The 18,190-nt window shown below is 47.4% G+C and overlaps 1 protein-coding gene across 13 annotated transcripts in view; it reads right to left on the reverse strand.

Moving 5' to 3' along the window:
- Positions 1-1,895: 1,895 nt before the first annotated feature.
- The window catches only part of TANC2 (tetratricopeptide repeat, ankyrin repeat and coiled-coil containing 2), a 446,013-nt gene continuing 429,718 nt past the window's right edge, over positions 1,896-18,190 (reverse strand). For 8 of the 13 annotated variants that reach the window (XM_064369385.1, XM_064369384.1, XM_064369383.1 and 5 more), the window contains 7 exons: positions 17,716-17,891; positions 17,274-17,406; positions 16,699-16,728; positions 15,772-15,863; positions 13,727-13,873; positions 11,164-11,264; positions 1,896-9,572 (listed from right to left, as the gene is read on the reverse strand). In XM_064369385.1, coding sequence (XP_064225455.1) covers positions 7,604-9,572; positions 11,164-11,264; positions 13,727-13,873; positions 15,772-15,863; positions 16,699-16,728; positions 17,274-17,406; positions 17,716-17,891 — 2,648 coding nt within the window. In that variant the 3' untranslated portion in view covers positions 1,896-7,603. The remainder of the gene's footprint in view (positions 9,573-11,163; positions 11,265-13,726; positions 13,874-15,771; positions 15,864-16,698; positions 16,729-17,273; positions 17,407-17,715; positions 17,892-18,190) is intronic. The other 5 variants (XM_064369386.1, XM_064369380.1, XM_064369387.1 and 2 more) reach the window with 3 other exon arrangements.

An 18,190-nucleotide genomic window follows, 5' to 3' on the forward strand; every position in this document is an offset into this window, starting at 1 on the left:
CGCCTGCAGTTACCAGAAGGTACCCATGAGGGATGCAGATACCCAGGGGAACAATGTCTGACCCGGTGCTTCTGAGGATCTACGCAGGCTTCTGCTGAGTTTGCTGTTTGTTTCTACTCTGAGTAGCTTTTTATTCAGGTCGAGGGTAAATTCTTTTTAAGAAGTATTAATAGTTTTTTAAAATGAATCATTCCCTTTTCCCTTTCCTTCAATGTCTCAGGACTTCTGAAAAAACTGGGGCTTTGGCCAGATGTGGTGGCTCACACCTGTAATCCCAGCATTTTGGGAGGCCAAGTCAGGAGGATAGCTTGAGGCCAGGAATTCGAGACCAGCTTGGGCAACATAGCAAGACTCCATCTCTGCAAAACAGAACAAAAGTTAGCAGGGCGTGGTGGCACACTCTGTGGTCCCAGGTACCTGGGAGGCTGTGGTGGGAGGATGCTTGAGCTCAGGAGGTCGAGGCTTCAGTGAGCTATGATCACCACTGCACTCCAGCCTGGGTGACAGAGTGACATAACACTCCCACTCTATCTAAAAACAAAACAAAACAAAACAAACTAGGCTGGGCGCAGTGGTTTATGCTTGTAATCCTAGCACTCTGGGAGGCTGAGGTGGGTGGATCACTTGAGGTCAGGAGTTTGCCATGTTGCCCAGGCTGGTCTCAAAATCCCATCTCTACTAAAAATACAAAAATTAGCCAGCTGCAGTGGCAGGTGCTTGAATTCTAGCTACTAGGGAGGCTGAAGGAGAATCGCTTGAACCCGGGAGGTGGAGGTTGCAGTGAACTGAGATTATGCCACTGCACTCTAGCCTGGGTGGCAGAGACTGTGTCTTTTTTTTTTTTTTTAAATCTAGCTATCTATCTATCTGAGATTTTGCCAATGACTTTTTTTTTTATGAAACAACTGGAGCAGCCTAGGAATGGTTTTGAGATTGTGCAGGTGGCTGCTGCCAGAGTCCCCCCTTCTCTTTGAAGGCAATTGTGGCATCCAGGCTGGGCCGACTGTGTGTGGCCTAGAGTTTTCCTGCTTCCCCAGGCTTTGGGAAATGCAGGTAGTTGCACAGCAGGAATGTTTGTTTAGCACAAATCTGATGGCTAGAGGAAGTGGTCTCCTTCCTTGCTTGTCCCTGAAGTAAACACAGAGGTAGCAGTTAGGCAGGAAAGGCTGCAGGCTCAGTGCTATTCCCTCCTCTTCCCTTTAGAAGGTGTTGAGTCTCCAGCCAGTTGCAAGAAACCTGCCACTTTTCCACACACAGTGCGGCTGCCTAGCTGTCTGTATGGTGAGGACTGGAGTTCGACCAGATGTCTGATGAAAAGACAAAGCCCCTGGAGGCGGTGGGCCTCCAGCTGCGGCCAAGCCCTTGGGTCTACAGTGCGAGCTGTACCCCTGCCCGCTTCCCTCTCGGGGATGCAGTCTGAAATGTAACCACTCAAGCTGGCAGCCCTCCTCAGCCTTGGCTTTTGGTAGGGTGACTGATCACGTGCAGCTTCAGCTACAAAATGAAACAAGCTCAGTGCTCCCTTGGTTTAGCTGGAGAAAAACCTCTTCCAATGAAGAAAAAGCCTCCCTTTCTCGACAAATGTCACAAGCCTGTGCTGACAGGTCCTTAGAATGGCATCTCTTGTTCACAGCTCTCTTGAGGGCCTGTCACAGTGTCCAGCTCTGAGGAGAGGAGGCGCTCAGTAATGTGACTGAGGAAATGAATGCACAAAAGGGTGACTCTGAATGTCCCACAAGGGCCGACCAAATCACCAGGAATTTGGCCTTAGCCCTAACCTGCCCAATTCCTCCTGGGGGAAGGTGCCCCCACCATCATGGCATCCTCAGGAGGACCAGTGTAAAAGCCAACTCCCTGAAGAGACTGTAACAGGAGAAAAGCATCACACCACCATGTTTTTCCAAGTGTTAGCCATTTATAAATAAGTACATTTGCTTTCATACATACAGTTCATTGTACAGATGATAATCTGTATACATGGGGCAGGAAAATGCATTCATTTGAACTTTTCACATCTATCTCACACAGCTCACATGTACAGACAAGAAAACTGCTCAAGCAAGTACAGCAAAGGAAAATGTCTTTCCTTTTACACAGGGGGCTAGATGCCTCTGTTGGGTGTGGGACATCCCCACTGCACGAGTTCACAACCGTGTGGTGTTCAATATATTAGGATAGAGAACAAACATGCATTGGGTAATATACTGTACAGAGAAAGTCCTTTACATCTGAGTCATAGAAAACCTAAAGGAAAACTAAGTGCATTAAAGCTTTTTCCAGCAAGTGTCTTGAAAGGACAGCAAAGAGGAGGAAGAATCAAAATCATATTAGTACAAATCACTCTTTAACTGTAGACTGTACATGTCTGTACTAATGAAAATCATCTTGGATTTGGAGGAGACAGAACAGAGACACAGATGCTGTGCTAGATGGAAAGGAGGCCATGCCAGAAAATGGCACCTGCCCTGAGCCTGATGAGGAACTGGCCTCACTCAGCAGGAATCAGCCAAAGGAAACAAAAACCAAAACAAAACCATAACAGGAAGTGTAACTTACAGGATTTCCAAAATAACCTGTGAATGAAGTGGAGATCTGGAGCCGGCATCTCTATTTTTTCCCCCCCAGTAAATTGGTATGCAATAAGGCAGGTACATTCAAGTACTGAATTTTTCAGAATTAACTCTTGTCTGGCTCTGGGGACTAAAGGGAGTGAGTTGAGCCCCATCTAACCAGACTTTCTGGTTAGCAATTAGCAAAAGAAAAATTCAGCCAGCAAGTGCTACAAAAACAAAGCAGCTAGGGCACTTGCGTTCCACAGAGTAGGTCTATCTGGAAAAACGAGCGTGGCGCTGGCCTGCATCTCTAGCATCCAGCGGCAGCCTGGCAGGTCAGCTCAGCGTCGGAATCAGTCAGCAGGAGGCAATGAGATGATAGGGGTGAGGAAACATGAAAGTAACACTTGATTTTTGGTGTCCAATTATGCGTTCATTTGGTACTAACTTTCAAAGCTCTGACTGTGGCCACCACCTGAGGGTGGCTCAGCTGCTGTGAGGCTTTGGACACCGAAATGAAGGTTACCAACACTTCAGCCCTTGAGTGGTCTGTATGACAAAAGGAGTTGATGAAAACCCAGTGATTATTCAAGTAGCTCTGCACAGTGGCTCCACCAGCCCCATTGTGCTTGTGTCCAGGCCCCCAGCCCGCCACCTTTTCTTGGGAGCAGCCAGAGCTGAGTTCAAGGCATTGCATGGTGAAGGGTTCCATGACACGTCTTTGTAGGTAGCTCTTACCCCTAAGCCCTTTGTTCATTGTTGTTAGTCATGGTGGATGGTCGGTCTGGAATTCCTAGAGGAAGAGGAGAAAGAGCCGCGCCTCCCAGTGAGCAAGCAGCAGGACCACACAGCCCTCGGTGTGGAGGCAGCAGCCGGCTGCCTTTGCAGGTCGCTTTCTTGAGAAAAGGACAGCCCAGGAACAGACAGGCAGGGTGGGTGAGGCTGCTGGGCACTGGGAGCATCAAGAGGAGGCCGGGCACAGGGGTGGGCACCTCTTGCCCCTTGGGATAGCCTGTTCCATTTTGTGGCAAAGATTCAGTGAGCACTGGTTTTGTCCAAGGCATTTCTGCAGTAGAAAAATAACTATCTGAATCAAACCACCCAACTGTGACGCTTCTGTAGTGATAAAAGTTGGAGGCTGAGAGGAACGGAGAGGAGGGAGGCTCATGGGGAAGAAGGGGCTTCTCCATGTACCCATCCCTCCACCAGAGCGAGGGAGCTCTGGTCAACCTTCTCCCAGCCTCTGCCTGGCTGAAGTCCAAAGCATGTAGTGTTCCAAGAGTTCGCCTTGCACAACTGGCATAGGTGCGTGAAGACCCCTTCCAGGCCTCTGTTCCCTTCTCCTGAACTTCTGAGCCTGCCTGCCTGTTGCCCTGGAAGCAGCTCCTCTCTCCTGAGGAGATGCTGCGGTTCTTTGCTACAAAACAAGCGCCGTGCAGAGCCACAGTGACACCTAGTGGTAAACTACGGTGAAGCACAAGTGACGTCCACATAGCCCACTGTATATGACTAAAATCTAAGGAAAAATACTTATGGATATTAAATTAGATACCGATTATTTTTTAATTTTTCTATTGGGTACATCTCTGGAATATAAAAATACCAATATTTAGAGAGGGGTTCATAAACTACTATACAATATAAGGACTGAGAATACCTTTCTCTAAGCTGTTCTGTTTACAATAATTTAGGAAAAGTGTTTAATAATCCAGGCTTAACTACATTAGCAAACTTGTATATCTGGACAACAACCTGGGGTACTGTACATGATTCTAATTAATGGGATTTTCCTGAGCCATCGAGTTTAAGTTATACACATCTAAAAAGAGGGGCACGTGGGAGAGGAACGAGAAGGGTTTGTGCTCTATTAACTTGGGACTTTAATAGTGCACGTCTGCAACCCGGACAAGATACAACAGCAGATACAAAATGGTCTCCATTTTGTCATGCCAAATTCTCATGTTACACAGGTTTTCCCTTTACTTTGTAAATAAACATTAATTGTTAATTGTTAATTGTGTGCCTTACTGATCCAGTAGATAAAGTAACCGTGTCTCAGGAGTCCCTAAGAACATTGCTGGAAAAGCACTTTAAAATCACTGCAAATATTTTTTGTATTAAAAAATTCTTAATCTTTTTGATGCTTATATACAAGTTATTTCTTGTGCTATAAATGTTGTGATCCACTGCTTGATGTCTTTCTTTTCCTTATTTTTTTTCTTGAAAAATACACTAAAAGACAAGAGCGGTTCTGCTATTTTCTAATGAAGACATTACTCACACTTAAATATCCAGTATTTATCAGAGTTACAAATTCAAACAGTAAAGTGCACCCATTTATAGACATGATGTGATAGAAACCCATTAGTGCAAGAATTCTGGGCAAATGGAACATACAATTTGGTGAGAAACCTATTAAGCAGAAGTCTGTCACCTCTGTCCTCATTTCAGGGTGATAGGAATTGAGTGAGTGGAACTTACCAGTTTCGTCTGAAACATTTCCTCCCACCTGAAGCCAGACAAGGACTCAGTGAGTGTTCGCTGCTGGGGAAGGGGCAGCTCTGAAATACAGTACTCAGATCGTCCCATGGCAGTGAAGTAGCAAACAGGGCACAGGCAGTCTGCTTATAAGGAAAAATGTCTCCTGCCCCAACAGGCTCTGGTTGGCATTTTCTAGTCAAAAACAACGGGCACGCAGCGGTGATACTTACTCCCTCTTATAATGGCGAAAATGATACTTCCTCTTACGATGACAAAAAAGTGCATCTGACTGTTGACATTTTAGGTGTTTTGCCCAATATGGTATAGACTCTAAATCTCCTTTTTGTCCTGGAAAACTGAGAGACCCTGGGGAGAAGTGGCATCAGTGGCACATTTGTAAAGCTACAGGAGCTGCTCATTCGCCTGGACGTGTGATGGGTGGGTATGTGGCGTTCCAAATGAGCAGGGGCACTTTTCTAACAGACTGAGAAATTCTTCAAAATGCAGTGGCTCCTCAGTGAGAGGCGGATACAAGGAATAAGATGCAGAGGCCAGCGGTGCTGAGAACTGGCCAAAAGGGATCTGAGAGGCCACTGGGCTTCTGGCTAGAGGCTGCCGCTAGCGCTACGTGTTTCATCTTCCTGATGTGAGAGAGAGAGGGCCGCAGAGATGGGAGAGGATGCTGAGGCCTACCCTGGTCTAGCTGAGAAGACGGTCCTCAGGCAGCAGGGAGGGTGGGAAGAGGCCGGGGCTTGAGTTAGCCCAGCTGTTTGCTTCCAGCACAAAGAGACAAGTCCTGGCCTGTTTTAGGTTTGGGGGTGAAGAGGTCCGTCTATTTGGCAGAATCTGAATTAGTAAAGAAATGGTTCTGATCTCAGGTTCATGCTCCCTGTGTCTTAATGACCCCTTCAGAGGGCACGTACTATTACAAACTGGTCTGGTCACAGCTGGATGTTTATTCAGGAAACTGCCCTTCCTGCAGACCTTTCCTAACAGGAGCAGAATGATTCCTGTAACAGAGAACTAATGCTCCTTTGTTTCGCTTCAGTTGCTTAGTTTGTTGGGCTGAGTTGTTTAGTTGTAAGAGCTGATGATACACAGCCAGTACCAGGCCTGTGCTAAGGCTCTGGTTTCAGTGTTCCTGCTGTCCTCTCAATAGTGGCCTCACTTTCTCGAAGGTCAGTCTACCAAATGACCACGAGACCTAGAAGATGTGTAGAGTGGCCAGATCAGAAGCTTGCAGTCTAGCTCATGTCCCCACCCAGGGCTAGAAAATGGGCTGAAAGGGGTCCTTCTTCACCCTGAAAGACTTTTTGCTGTATCTGACTTTAAAATATCACACTCATAAATACTCCTAGAAGAAGAAAAGAAACAGTTCCTGTAATAATAGATAATGAAACCACACACCTCAAAACGGAATTAGACAATGACTGGCCTGGCCCTGGGTGGAAACGCTGGGAATCAGTGTTTTGGTCCCAAGAGATTCCAATCTGCTTCTGAAAGAACCAATTTTTGTCTGATACCACCTGGGTTGAAAGAAAGAGGGCCAGTAGAGCAAAATCTGGCTCTAGGTGAAGGTCCAGCTAACGAGACTGTTGCACCAGCCAGCCTTTGGGAAGAGTTTCCTTTTTGTGGAGAATGACAGTGATGTGTATCAGGATCTAAAAAGTAGTATATGTCACCAGGACAGACTTCTCATAGCCTTTCACCAAGAATCCAGAACAATCCTTTTTGTTTTTCTATGTATTTATTCCCTCCCCGACCCTGAAAAAGCAGCAGCTTTTAGTGGTTAATTGCTGGCTAAAAACCTAGAGAATAACCCTCAGTGAATTCCCTTAAAAGAGCCACAATTCTCATCTAATTTCCTTGGCTGAGTGCAATATTTAAAGGGCTGGTTGTTTTTTAAATGTTCCTAAAATGCCTCTTAGAAAATCAATGTAGTGACATTTCACGTAATTATACTGGGGTTTTCTTCCAATTTAGCAGACTGACTTCTCTCTCTCTCACTCATCCTTTTACCCCCTCTAGAAAGACCAGCAATCTTCCTAATGTACACTGTAGACATGGTGGCTGCAGGGAGGTGGCGGTCTGGGGAGAATGCGCTGCGGCTGGCTGTGGGTGCCACTGGCTACGAATGCGAAGGCAAAGGGGCAACACACTCTTTTCTAAAGTTTCTAGAATAAAACAAACAAGAACACCTTATTTTTTAAAAAAGGAAAAAGACATTTACACAACAACATCAGTGAAAGCGATTGTCTCCTGGAAAAAGCTGACCAGTGTGTCTGATCTCCCTGGGTTAAAGCACACGGCACAAAAATCTCCTCGTTGGCATCTGAAGAGAGGGAGAGAGCATGTGGCTGGGCACAGACAAGAGAAACTGAAGTCCTGGCTCACTGGAGGCCAGCTTCCCAGTCGGCTGCATGCAAAGGATTTCAGCATGTGGGCTGCCACCTCTGAACACCACACAGAAACTACATGAGAAATTAAGCCAGAGAACTACCTCAAATGTGGAAACCAAGCCTAAAAATGTGCAGTGAAAACATACGGGTCTCACTCCAACAAAACGTCTTTTAAACATTAGACTCCACAAACGGTCTCTTTGGTTTGATAGGGGATGTCTGCCCTTGCCGAGAGTCTCGGGACAGCTGCCTGTACAGGTTGTCCTGGTATGCCTGAGCCACAGGTAGAGTCCGAGCTACCTTCACATCAGGATAGGAGGAGGCCTGGCTGACTCGCTCTAAGAGGTCTCCGCGAGACCCGTTAGCCAGCATCCCATGGGGGCTGTAATAATCGTCCTCCAGCAAATGGCCATTCTGTGCATTGTTGGTTTTGTTATAAAAGGCAATGTTGCTGATGGATGATGGTGGACTGAAGGACTCGGGCTGAGGCAGGTTGCCTGGAGACGTGGGACTCAGGACGGTATCCACAGACGACACTGCCCAGGTCCGATTCTGCTGGTGGAGGTGGGGGTACTGCTGAGTCCGTGCTGTTTTATCTATGATCCCCATGAATGGTGTGGTCCTGGATCGGGTGGGCTCACTGGGGTAACCTCCTTGAGTGGGAGACACTGGCGACAGCTCATCACATGACCTCTCATACGCCGGTTTCAGTGGGATCTCCATTTGCTGGATGGAAGAAGATGGCCGGAAGGTCGGAGTTAGGTTCGAGGTGGAGGAGATACTATTGCTAGATGGAGAGAAGCGAAGGCCTACACTTTGGGAGTGCAGCAACGGCCTGGGAGTTGGCGGGTGGGGTTTGATTTCATTAGGGTTGACGCTAATAGGTCTTCTGATTAAATGTGACACATCAGGGGAACCTAGTTGGCTGGAGGAACGCTCCAAATCTAGTTTTGAGTGACAGACTGGGTAATAGGATGCTGACTGACTGCGTCCGATCTGTGGTGTCTGGCTGTATCTCACGCCACCTCGGTATGCTGAGGAAGGTCGCTGTGGGAGATCCTCCTTGGTCAAGCCTCCATGCTGACAGATGGCGCCTGCACTCAGGCTGGCTTGGACATGCTGCACTGGCCTCCCATCCCCTACAATTCCCCCGATTGACCCTTGATAAACCAGCCGGCTCTGGCTGACCCCTATGTCTCCTTGTGAAGACTGGTATTTACTTGCCATTGAATGGGCTACTTGGCCGTAGGCTCCAGTGGGGATGACAGTGCTTGAATGGACGGCTGGGCTGGGCTGGTTACTTCTCACAATCTGGGCCTTGGCAGGCTGTAGCCTGAGCCCTTGCTGGGGAACTGCCACAGGGAGCTGAGGCATCTGGTAGGGCCGCTGGGCCATTTTGGATAATGGAGATTTGGGTCTGCCAGGAAGCTGACTGACGTTTGTTTCCTGCTGGTAGCGCACGGGTGAACCAGACTGGGATCTATAGACACTCATACTTTCGGCTGGAGGGCTGGCCCGATACTGAGGGCCTCTCCGGAGAGGGGAAGGGGGAGGGCTTGGATATTCTTTGCCCTGCCCTCCCACAGGAGGGGGGCTGAAGCGGTAAGATCCTCCCTGATGAGCTGGGGAAGTATGTGGTGGGCTAGGCCTATAATGTGAGTTCTGATGAGTTGGAGAAAGGGCAGGTGAGGTGGACTGATAGCTCTGTCTAGTGGGAGAGCCTACAGAACTATTGGACCGGAAGTCAAAAACCTGATGAGAGCCCAGAGGGGAGCTGGAGATGTAGGCTGCGTCCCGATGCGGGGGAGAAGAGGGTGGGCTCTGGATGACGGGGAGCCCCTGGCTGGGCCGGGCCTCTGTCTGGAGGCCAATGGAAACATTTTCAACATCCTGTTCCAGGTACTCCTCCTCAAATATATCCTGTACAGAGTATATGTCTTCATGCTGTGGTTCAGGTTCTGCTTCTTCTGGCAACTGTTGCTGAGGCTGCGGTGGTGGCGGCTGCGGCTGCGGCTGCTGTGGCTGCTGCATCTGTCTACACTCTTCTTCCACTCTCATCAGAAGTCTCTGGATCTCACGGTTGTTTGGACACAGCTTGATGGCCTCGTTCAGGTCCTCTAAGGCTGCTGCAAACTGTCTGCTTGACAAAATGTGAACATAGGAACTGGAGTTATTCTGAATCCAGAGAACTCACCAAGAGCTGAGAACACGGTCACTATCTCAGAGAACTGTGGTGGCGTCTGCGGGAGTCTGGGGTGTTTTGGTTTGGTTTGATTTGTAGGGAAGGAAATAGGCAGACTCATTCTGGAAGAGTCCGAATGATTCCCTAACCCATTCAGCCTCCATCTTCCTTCTGGCCTCTCTGGGAATACTGGAGAAATGTCCCCATTGTGCCAGTCCAGCCAGGCCCTCCAGGAAGTTGTTTTAGAGCCCAAATGCACACCAGGCAGTATGAGAGTTGGGTGGGGTTGTCATTTACAGGGTCACTGTCAAGTAGCTTAGGAACAAAAATAACTACAATATTTAAAAATCTTGCTGATCCAGCAGAAATTTTTCTTTATGTTCTCAATATTTTAGCTCCAAATTTCAGGACTATTCTATTCTAGGCAGGAATCCTGTCCTCCGCCCTTTCTAACCTTCATCCCACAGAACTGCAGCATCTCCATTTGCTCTATCAAAGTGGGGCAGGCATTAGTCTTGCTGACTAGGCCACTCGGGGCTGGAGCTGAGCTGACTCCAAGGAGACTCTAATTTACCAAAGAAGAAATGAACTGTCAGAGACATTCCCATCTTCTCTATTAATACCACCTGAGAGGCACAACTGGCCTTGTGAAAAAGGAAAGATCAGAGGGAAAGAGAATTTGAGTCAGGCATCTGTGAGGACTTTGTTACCCCAGCTAGATAAGAGTGTGACTGCTGCCACCATCGCTAGCCTCATCCTGGGTGGGATATTCAGGACTGTATGCCCCTGGTCACAGCAGTGAACCTGAAGCAGTTCTTTGCCATGCAGCTGGGGAGAAGGAGGGTGTGGGCAGGAGGCATAAGAGACAGTGACAAAGATTACTGACAGCAGGTTCTAGGTTCTTCTGGGGAGCTTTCCTACCCAGTATCCAAACTACAGCAGATGGGCATGAGGAATGTGGAATGGTGTTCTCTTGGGTCCTCTCAATCCTGGCAGCAAGGACCTCCTGACTCCGTGTGTGTGTGTGTGTGGTGTGGTGATGGTTTAGGTGAGAAGGAGGTCTGATGCCACCAGACTTGAGGAGAGCCCCAGAAGGAAGACTAAATAATCTGGGATTCCCCAAGTGCCTAAAGGAAAAGGAAGAGGAGCCTGTGATGTTAAGTGACCCATCCTACTTTTCCCTCTGAAAGGGGCGGTGGGATGCTCTACTTCAGTGACTTCTTTCAGTCACCGTTATCTCTTTAAGCTAGCTGCTTTGGGGGTTGGAAAGTGCCTGAGATATGGCAGAGGCCTCCTGGAAGAAGCTGCCATTCTCCAGTGAAAAAGTGTTTTTCTCCCAAAGAGAAACATTTGTGGTCTCCACAGCCCAGCAGATTGGCTGATCTCTAGCTGAGGGCTGGGCTATCAAAGCCATCCCCGAAGCCTGGCCCTGAGCGTTCTCAAGGACAGAGATGGGTTTGGGTACATATGCCCCAGGGTGGCCGACACTGCCTTGGCCAAATTTTCAGAGAAGAGACCTCTTGCTTTCACCCTCTCTCTCTCTCCTCACCTGCTGCTGCGTTTTGCCCTTGCTCTCGCATAGTAAGCTTCATAAGATTTCGGTTTCAGCTCCAGGGCCTTAGTAGCAAATTCCTCCGCCATTCCAAAATCCTGTCATTACAATAGGTGTGCAAATGAGTCATTGATGACATATAAAAAATAGACAACTTGGGAATAAAACAAATTATTTGTACATTTTTTTTTGACATTTACGGATGGAACACCTGGGACGCTAGATGGGCCTGACATGGCTCTAGCCGCGGGGACTGTGGGCTGAAAGTTCCTTCTGCCTTTGCCCTGTGTAGCCCTGTGACTTTTCACTGGACTTTATCTGCCCAGAATATTAAAATAGTTTTAATTTTCCCTCTTTTTGCCTTTCTAATAAAGTTCTCAGCCTGGAAGCCAAACACCAACCCTTTCCAGTGAAGCTCCTGAAGTTATCCAGACATGTAGGAGGCAAACACACGCATGTCCACACCTCGCGTGGACCCTCGTCTGAGCCCCACACCTTCCTGCTACACGCACTGCACTTTGGCTTTCTAAGGGACAAGTGAGAAGGTGTCCTGTGAAGTCAAGGAGGATGACGTCTGTAAAGGAAAACTAGAGGGAGAGGGGGTGTCAGACAGGCGTGGGTTCAATTCTCTGGCTTCGTGACTCCTGAGCGTATTGTGTATTTTCTTGTCTATACCTACTCCAGAGGCAGGATCAAGTGTGATACAGCATTAAAAGCATTGCACAGTTCCTGGCACATAGTAGGTGCTCATTAATTATCACTTTCTATTTCACAGAGGCTTCTCTGTGAGAAGAACCAGTTCCTTTTCTTAACTGGTTCCTTACTTAGGAAACACTTAAAATTAAAAACAAAACAAGAGAAGGCCCCAGTTGTGACTTAGGTCTGTGCTATCCCTGGAAGAAGATGTTCACAGGGATGCTGTCCTTACTTTGAAGACCTTGGGAACAGAGACCGTGGGGTGGGGAAAAACGCCGACTAGGTAGAGTCTGTGGTTTTTAGTATTCCCTTAAATACTAAGCTAAAAGGGAAGGTTTTCCCCTTCTTTTAGTGTCAAAGCTACAGTACAGCATGTACTGGTAGCCTCTGGTTACAGTCATGATTCCTAAGGCAGAAAACAAGGCCTTGGGCAGAACAAAGGCCCTGGGGCATAGGTAAAAACAATTTACGAAGTTGATGGGAAATCCTCTACCTAAGACGACAGACGTCTGGTGCTGGGTGCAGTGTTGGCCCAGGTGATTATTAATCGCTTCTGAAGAAATGTGGAGCTAGAAAGAATTTCATCTTTTATGGGTCACCTTCTGTCCCTGCTCTGCTTCCAGCCTTACTCTTTTATTTGTTCTTTTGGGACCATCGTTATTCCTGAGAATATGAGGGCATTTTTTAAAAGTCTGTTACTTGGTAGGGGAAAGAGATCAGTGGGTTGGCAGCAACTTCTGAGCTGTGCCTCATCCTCACCGGCGAGTGCCAGGGGAGGCCTTGGTGCTGTTCCTTCCATTTTACGGGGGACCCCATGGGCATGAGAACCTCACTGTCTCCCAAGACTACCACCCTCTCCCTTCCCCAGGGGGCTTCTTCCACGTCTCCACTTCCCTCAGCATCCTGGGACAACTCTGCCTGAGGGCCACGGATGTGTTCTCTGAGACAAGTCAGGTTTATCTCGGGCTCCTTCCAATGTCAGGGTTTAGGGTCTGGATTGGATAATCTAAAGGTTACACACACAAATCATCTTTCTGGAAGATCTTTGGCCATAAGGTTTAAATCTTGCTTCTTTCCAGCTGAGTTTTTAATTGATCATCACATCTGTTTGGCTTGGATTATTTTTATCTCCTGAAGAACTATGAGACCTCAGGCTGGTGGATGTCAGAGACTCCTGACACAATCTGAGCTCTTCCCAAAATCTGAGTGCGGGTTCTTGGCTTGGAGTGTCTTTATGTGAAGGGGCAGGGGCTGAAGGCATCCGAGATGGGTCTGTAAGGCAGGCAGGAAGGACCGAGGCCTACCAGGGAGACGATAAAGGTCCAGGGGGAGTTCTGAGATTTCCTCTAGGACAAGAAGGGACATGGTGTGCTGGGATACAAAGATGAGGAAAGAGGCAAAAAGTTCAAGAATAGCCTCAGAAATTAACCTTCAGGACCATGGTCCCGAGCCCTCTTCTTAGCCGTTCTTGATATGACAAGGGAATATACTGAAAGTAGTGACTAAACTCCTATCTAATTGCAACTGGAATTCTAGTGGCCACTGCTCTCACATTTTCCCGAAGACAAGAACACTGACTTGGTGGTATGGGAGTGGGAAAGATGGTATTCTCATCATTTTCAGTGAAATTATGAACATTCAGAAAGCTGCAAAGTACTCGCAGCATTTCACTTCTTTACAGTTTGAGATACAGATTGTACTTAGACTTGATTTCTTTCAAATTGCAAATGTCAGTGCTCTGTGAAGGACAACCAAGTTCCAAATGGGGCAGAGGAGGATTTCAGGGGCCTGGTAAAAGCTAGTGAGTGAAGTGGGCTATCAGCTTCCAGGACTGCAAAAAGGAGTTGGGGTGACAGGGACTTACGTTCATTTTCCTGCGACACCGAGAGAGGTTGAGGAGGAGAGACACCTTTAGTTCCCGGAAAGTTTTCAAGTCCTCACCAAACCCTTCTCTAGGGAACTTCTTCAGGGCGTACTGGTAGCGCTGGGCAGCTTCCTTTACTTTACCTTTCTAATGGGAGCACAAGATGGTGAAACACACAGTTGGTCTGCTGAACAGCTGAGGAAGTGTGGTCCCCACTCCCTCTTCTCAGCAGCTGTTACTAAGGGCTAACCCTCCCAAACACCAGCCTAGAGAGGAGTTCTGGCCCTGATGATGAGAGCAGAAGGGTCTAGTCTTTTCTAAAGGAAACTCACCTGGCAGGAAAGGCAAGGTTGAGGGAATACCCAAGATACAAGCCAGGGAGACAAAGCCTTGGCAAATGGAAGGCCCTGGACCCTGGCTTCCTAACCGGATTCCAAAGAGGCTGACCATGCTCATTTCAAAGCTCCTTTTGCTTGAACTGATCTCTCTAGGACACATATGACTTCCTAGTCCCAAGCACTCCTAAAGTACTCTTCCTTCATTTCTGGCTTGTCTGGAGAACTCTTTTGCTGGTCTGACGCTCCACCTGGCCAGCCCTCTAGAAGTCATTCTCTTCCTCATGAAGGATGTGGGAGCTAAAGCAGTCTAGCGGATGCTTCCCTAATCTCATTGCTTAAGAGACTACCGATCAGTGTTCCCCATTTTTGGAAAAGGCATGGAGTAGGATGGCAGTAGAGAAGTGAAGTTCACAGTCTGGGATTCCATCTGATATTGTAGGAGGGATTATCCAAGATGTACATCTATGACCAATTTAGACATCTGGCCACAGTGGCCAACTCTTCTTCCACTTTTATCTGAAAATCTGTAAGCTGAGCCCAGAAAGATGAAGGCAGCGTCTCCCACCCCTTTAGCTGATCTTTATCCACTTTGTTCCTTCTCTATAGTTACAGCTCCACAGGGATCCCAGTCTTTTATTTTTCCCTTAGCACCATTCACTAAGGAGAGATTTGGAGTCTTTCAAGGTAGAATTCTGAGGGAACAATAATGGCACTGCATATTTTCATTATGAGAACTCCTTGCCTTAGAATACCTGAAGTTGTGCTATAAGCAGGGCATAACCTGAGAGCAATGCCATTGTGAAGTCCATAAATATGACATCTAGAGTAATGAGGACCTTCTTTGAAGTCATGTAGAATCAAAGTTGGGCCAGGGCTCAAGCTTCCTGAAAGCCCGCGAGTCCTAGATTACCAAGACTCACTCAAACAGTACTTAGAAGACAGAATTCTGCTCCTAGGAACTTGTACACTCCTGACACAGGTGAGAATAGTATGCTTCTCCACTATTCTTCTTCATCTTTTAGGCCTGGGGATGTGTCGGTGATGCCTGCTGCCAAAAACTGGGTTGGATTTGTATGCACCTTCAGGAGAGGATAATCAAGCTGATCTCAACACAGTGCAATGGCTTTGACATGGAATAGACCAAGGGAGTTTATTTGTGTCAGGGTATGGAGACTTCAGCTTGACCTGTGAGTACAAAAAGACTCCACATTTTTTGTTGTTGTCATTCAGTGCATGATTTCAAACAAATCTTATAATTGTTATTTGTCTTGGTTTCCTTATCTTACTCAAGGATGCTGATAAGCTATTGTTACGATACACTTTGTAATCTATGTATATATTATGACGTATGAAAGCTAAGATGAACATACTGGAAATAACTATACTATGTAATTTTACTTTTACTTGTCCCATGAGTCTCCAAATCCTACCTAGCAGATTCCATGTAAGAATCTACGTAACCACCAGTTAGTGACCAGGGAAAACTAGGGCTTTAGGTCGATCAGCTACAGGCGAGTACAGGCTACACTTGCTCTCTTGGTAAGCCAGAACCCGAGGATCCCCAACACATTAGCCCATTGCTGAGGAACAGTTTTCTCCCTTTGCCTCTACAACCAAGGGTGAGAATTATCAAGACTTTGGAAGATTCTACACGTAGGAAACAGTGAGTGGCTGTTCTGAAGAAACTGTGTCCCTCCCTCCCCTCACCTTATAAAACATGTCCCCCTCTTCCATCAGCTTGCTCAACAGGATGATCATGATGTCTGGCTTGGAGGTGGCCATCGCCCATGTGGCTGGACCTGTAGTGTACAGGATGCATGATGGGTAAAAAACTCATACAATGTAAGGGTGGTAGGAAGCTAGGTGAAAAAAATACCCTGGGGGAATTTCTGCTGAGAGAACAACTTGCTCCACAATTGTGACCTCATCTTTTAGACCTGGGAGTATTTTAGTGACTCCCACTGCCAAGAAGCTGCATTGGATTTGTATTCACCTTAAAATAAGAATATTGGAACCATGTGAGCCTGCCCCACGCGAGGGCAGCATAAGCCTGCATGCTGCATGTGGGCAGGCAATGGCTTAGTTTGGAATTACTTTAAATAAGGAAATTGGGAGAAAGGATTTATATTAAGCATTACCGCAGGATTTGAAAAGTTCAAAAAGGGTAATTTATTTTGGGTTTGGGACTCAAAACCCCCAGATGTTTAGCCTCTTAACTTTAAAATATGTACTTTGCAGAAAGGAAACCATTAATAATTCTAAAGGTTCCCTTAAATGGTAAGTACCAACTAGGACTCCCTGGGATTCACTTTGAAGCAGGAGCACAGTTCGAATGTCAATCAGACGTGAAACAAACCAACATTACTGAGGATGACTTTACCCACAAAAAGAAAGAAAAGGTTAAATTGATTAGTTTACAAATGCCTGAATTATTTACAAACTATGCTTTTCAAGGTTAGTTATCAAAAGTTCAAGTTATTCTCTACAACAGTCATTAAAAAAAATCTTCTTTTAAGGTGAAGTAAATTAAAAGATTAGAGGTGTAGGGAACTCATGCAGGCTAAACCAAAGAGGAGAAGGCAAAGCTGACCAAGCCATCAGACCACGCCTGATGCTGACAGCGGTGAAATATACCTCGTGGGCGACTCGGTAACGTCTGACAACCTTCAAAGAAAGGAGAAAACAAAAAGTTGTAGGAGAGGAAAAAAAAATGGATGAAGGTGAAAAAAAAAAGAAGGAAAAAGCAGCAGTGAGAGGCAGGCAGCACAAAGCCAGCATATCAGCCAACCCTCATCTACGGGTCTGTGGGCTCGGGGAGCAGCTGGGACAGCGGCAGCAGGGACTTGAGTCTGAAGCACATTCAGAGCAAGGGAAAGCAAAGGCTCACGGCAGTGCAGAGATCCAGGATGCTGACAGGGTGGGGCTGGAACAGAGGCAGTGCTGAGAGGTGCTTAAGGTCAGAGCAGCCTCCTGGCTAAGGCTACAAGGGACATGGTAGAGAACCATGTGGTTCTGGACACCGGGGACTGCAGACCATGGCTCGGATGGCGCTTTCTCTGGGCTAAGAGCCTCTCTGTTCACTTGGACAATAATTGGGCCAGGGAGGAGGGGAACTATATACGTTCACACCAAATACCCAGGGCAGCCAGACCACTGGACCAGTCTGGCCCCTGGGCACAGATGGCCAACACCCTCTTCCCTTCTCCTACCTATCTTGGCTCCTTTCTTCAGAAGAGTGACAACCACAGAGGTGTTCCGGCACCCCACTGCCCTATCCAAAGGACGCATTCCACTGTAGTCAACGTGCTCGATCATGGCCCCATGATCTACCAGGAACTGGACCTAGGATACAGATCAAGCAGAGCAGTTAGGACAGGCGTAATGGCTCAGCACTGTTCCACCAAGGGCTCTGGCTGCTGCCTGCCCTGCGACTGCTGGCCTGAACCAGGCTATGTAGCTATGATATTTCAGGCCTTAGCTACATTCTTGATCTTTAGTAGCAATTTGAATGTTCCTGTTCTCTGGCAGGTATAGATCTGAGAGCTCTGTATCAGGAATCATCAATACCTCACCCCACTTTTGACCCCAGCTAGTATGGATGGAGAACAGCCCCTCTCCCTACTCTCCCGAGGCTTGTTTAAAGGAACTCACCACCTCAGCATCACCATAGAAAGCTGCCAGATCCAGTGGGGTACGGCCGTTCTTGTCAGCATGGTCTGTGGCAGCTCCGTTATCCACCAGAGAACGTACTACTGAGAGATGGCCCTTCAAACAAGCCCAGCTGAGGGCTGTCAATCCTTCTTTGTCCATGAGAGTAATGGAGGCACCTGCAAAGGCAAGTGATAGCACAGGGCTGAGGAGACACGGAAATGCACAGCAGGCGGGGAGGTGTGTTGAAGGGGCATGTTCCACCAAAGAACACCGCTTGCTTCTGGACTACTTCCATGTTAAGGCTGATCCTGGTATGCCAATTATATCTCAATAAAACTGTTAAAAGTTCATCCTACAGGCTTTTGCTAACACAGATTCTAGTTGTTTTACTGGGTATTCAAGGTCATCCACAATCTATTCCCAATTACTCTCTATACTGAAGTTTTATTATTCCCCGTGAGAATCCTCCACTTCG

Source organism: Aotus nancymaae, unplaced genomic scaffold (genome assembly GCF_030222135.1).
Source record: "Aotus nancymaae isolate 86718 unplaced genomic scaffold, 86718_ANA_hifiasm-v0.15.2.pri h1tg000089l, whole genome shotgun sequence".
Lineage (NCBI taxonomy): Eukaryota > Metazoa > Chordata > Mammalia > Primates > Aotidae > Aotus > Aotus nancymaae.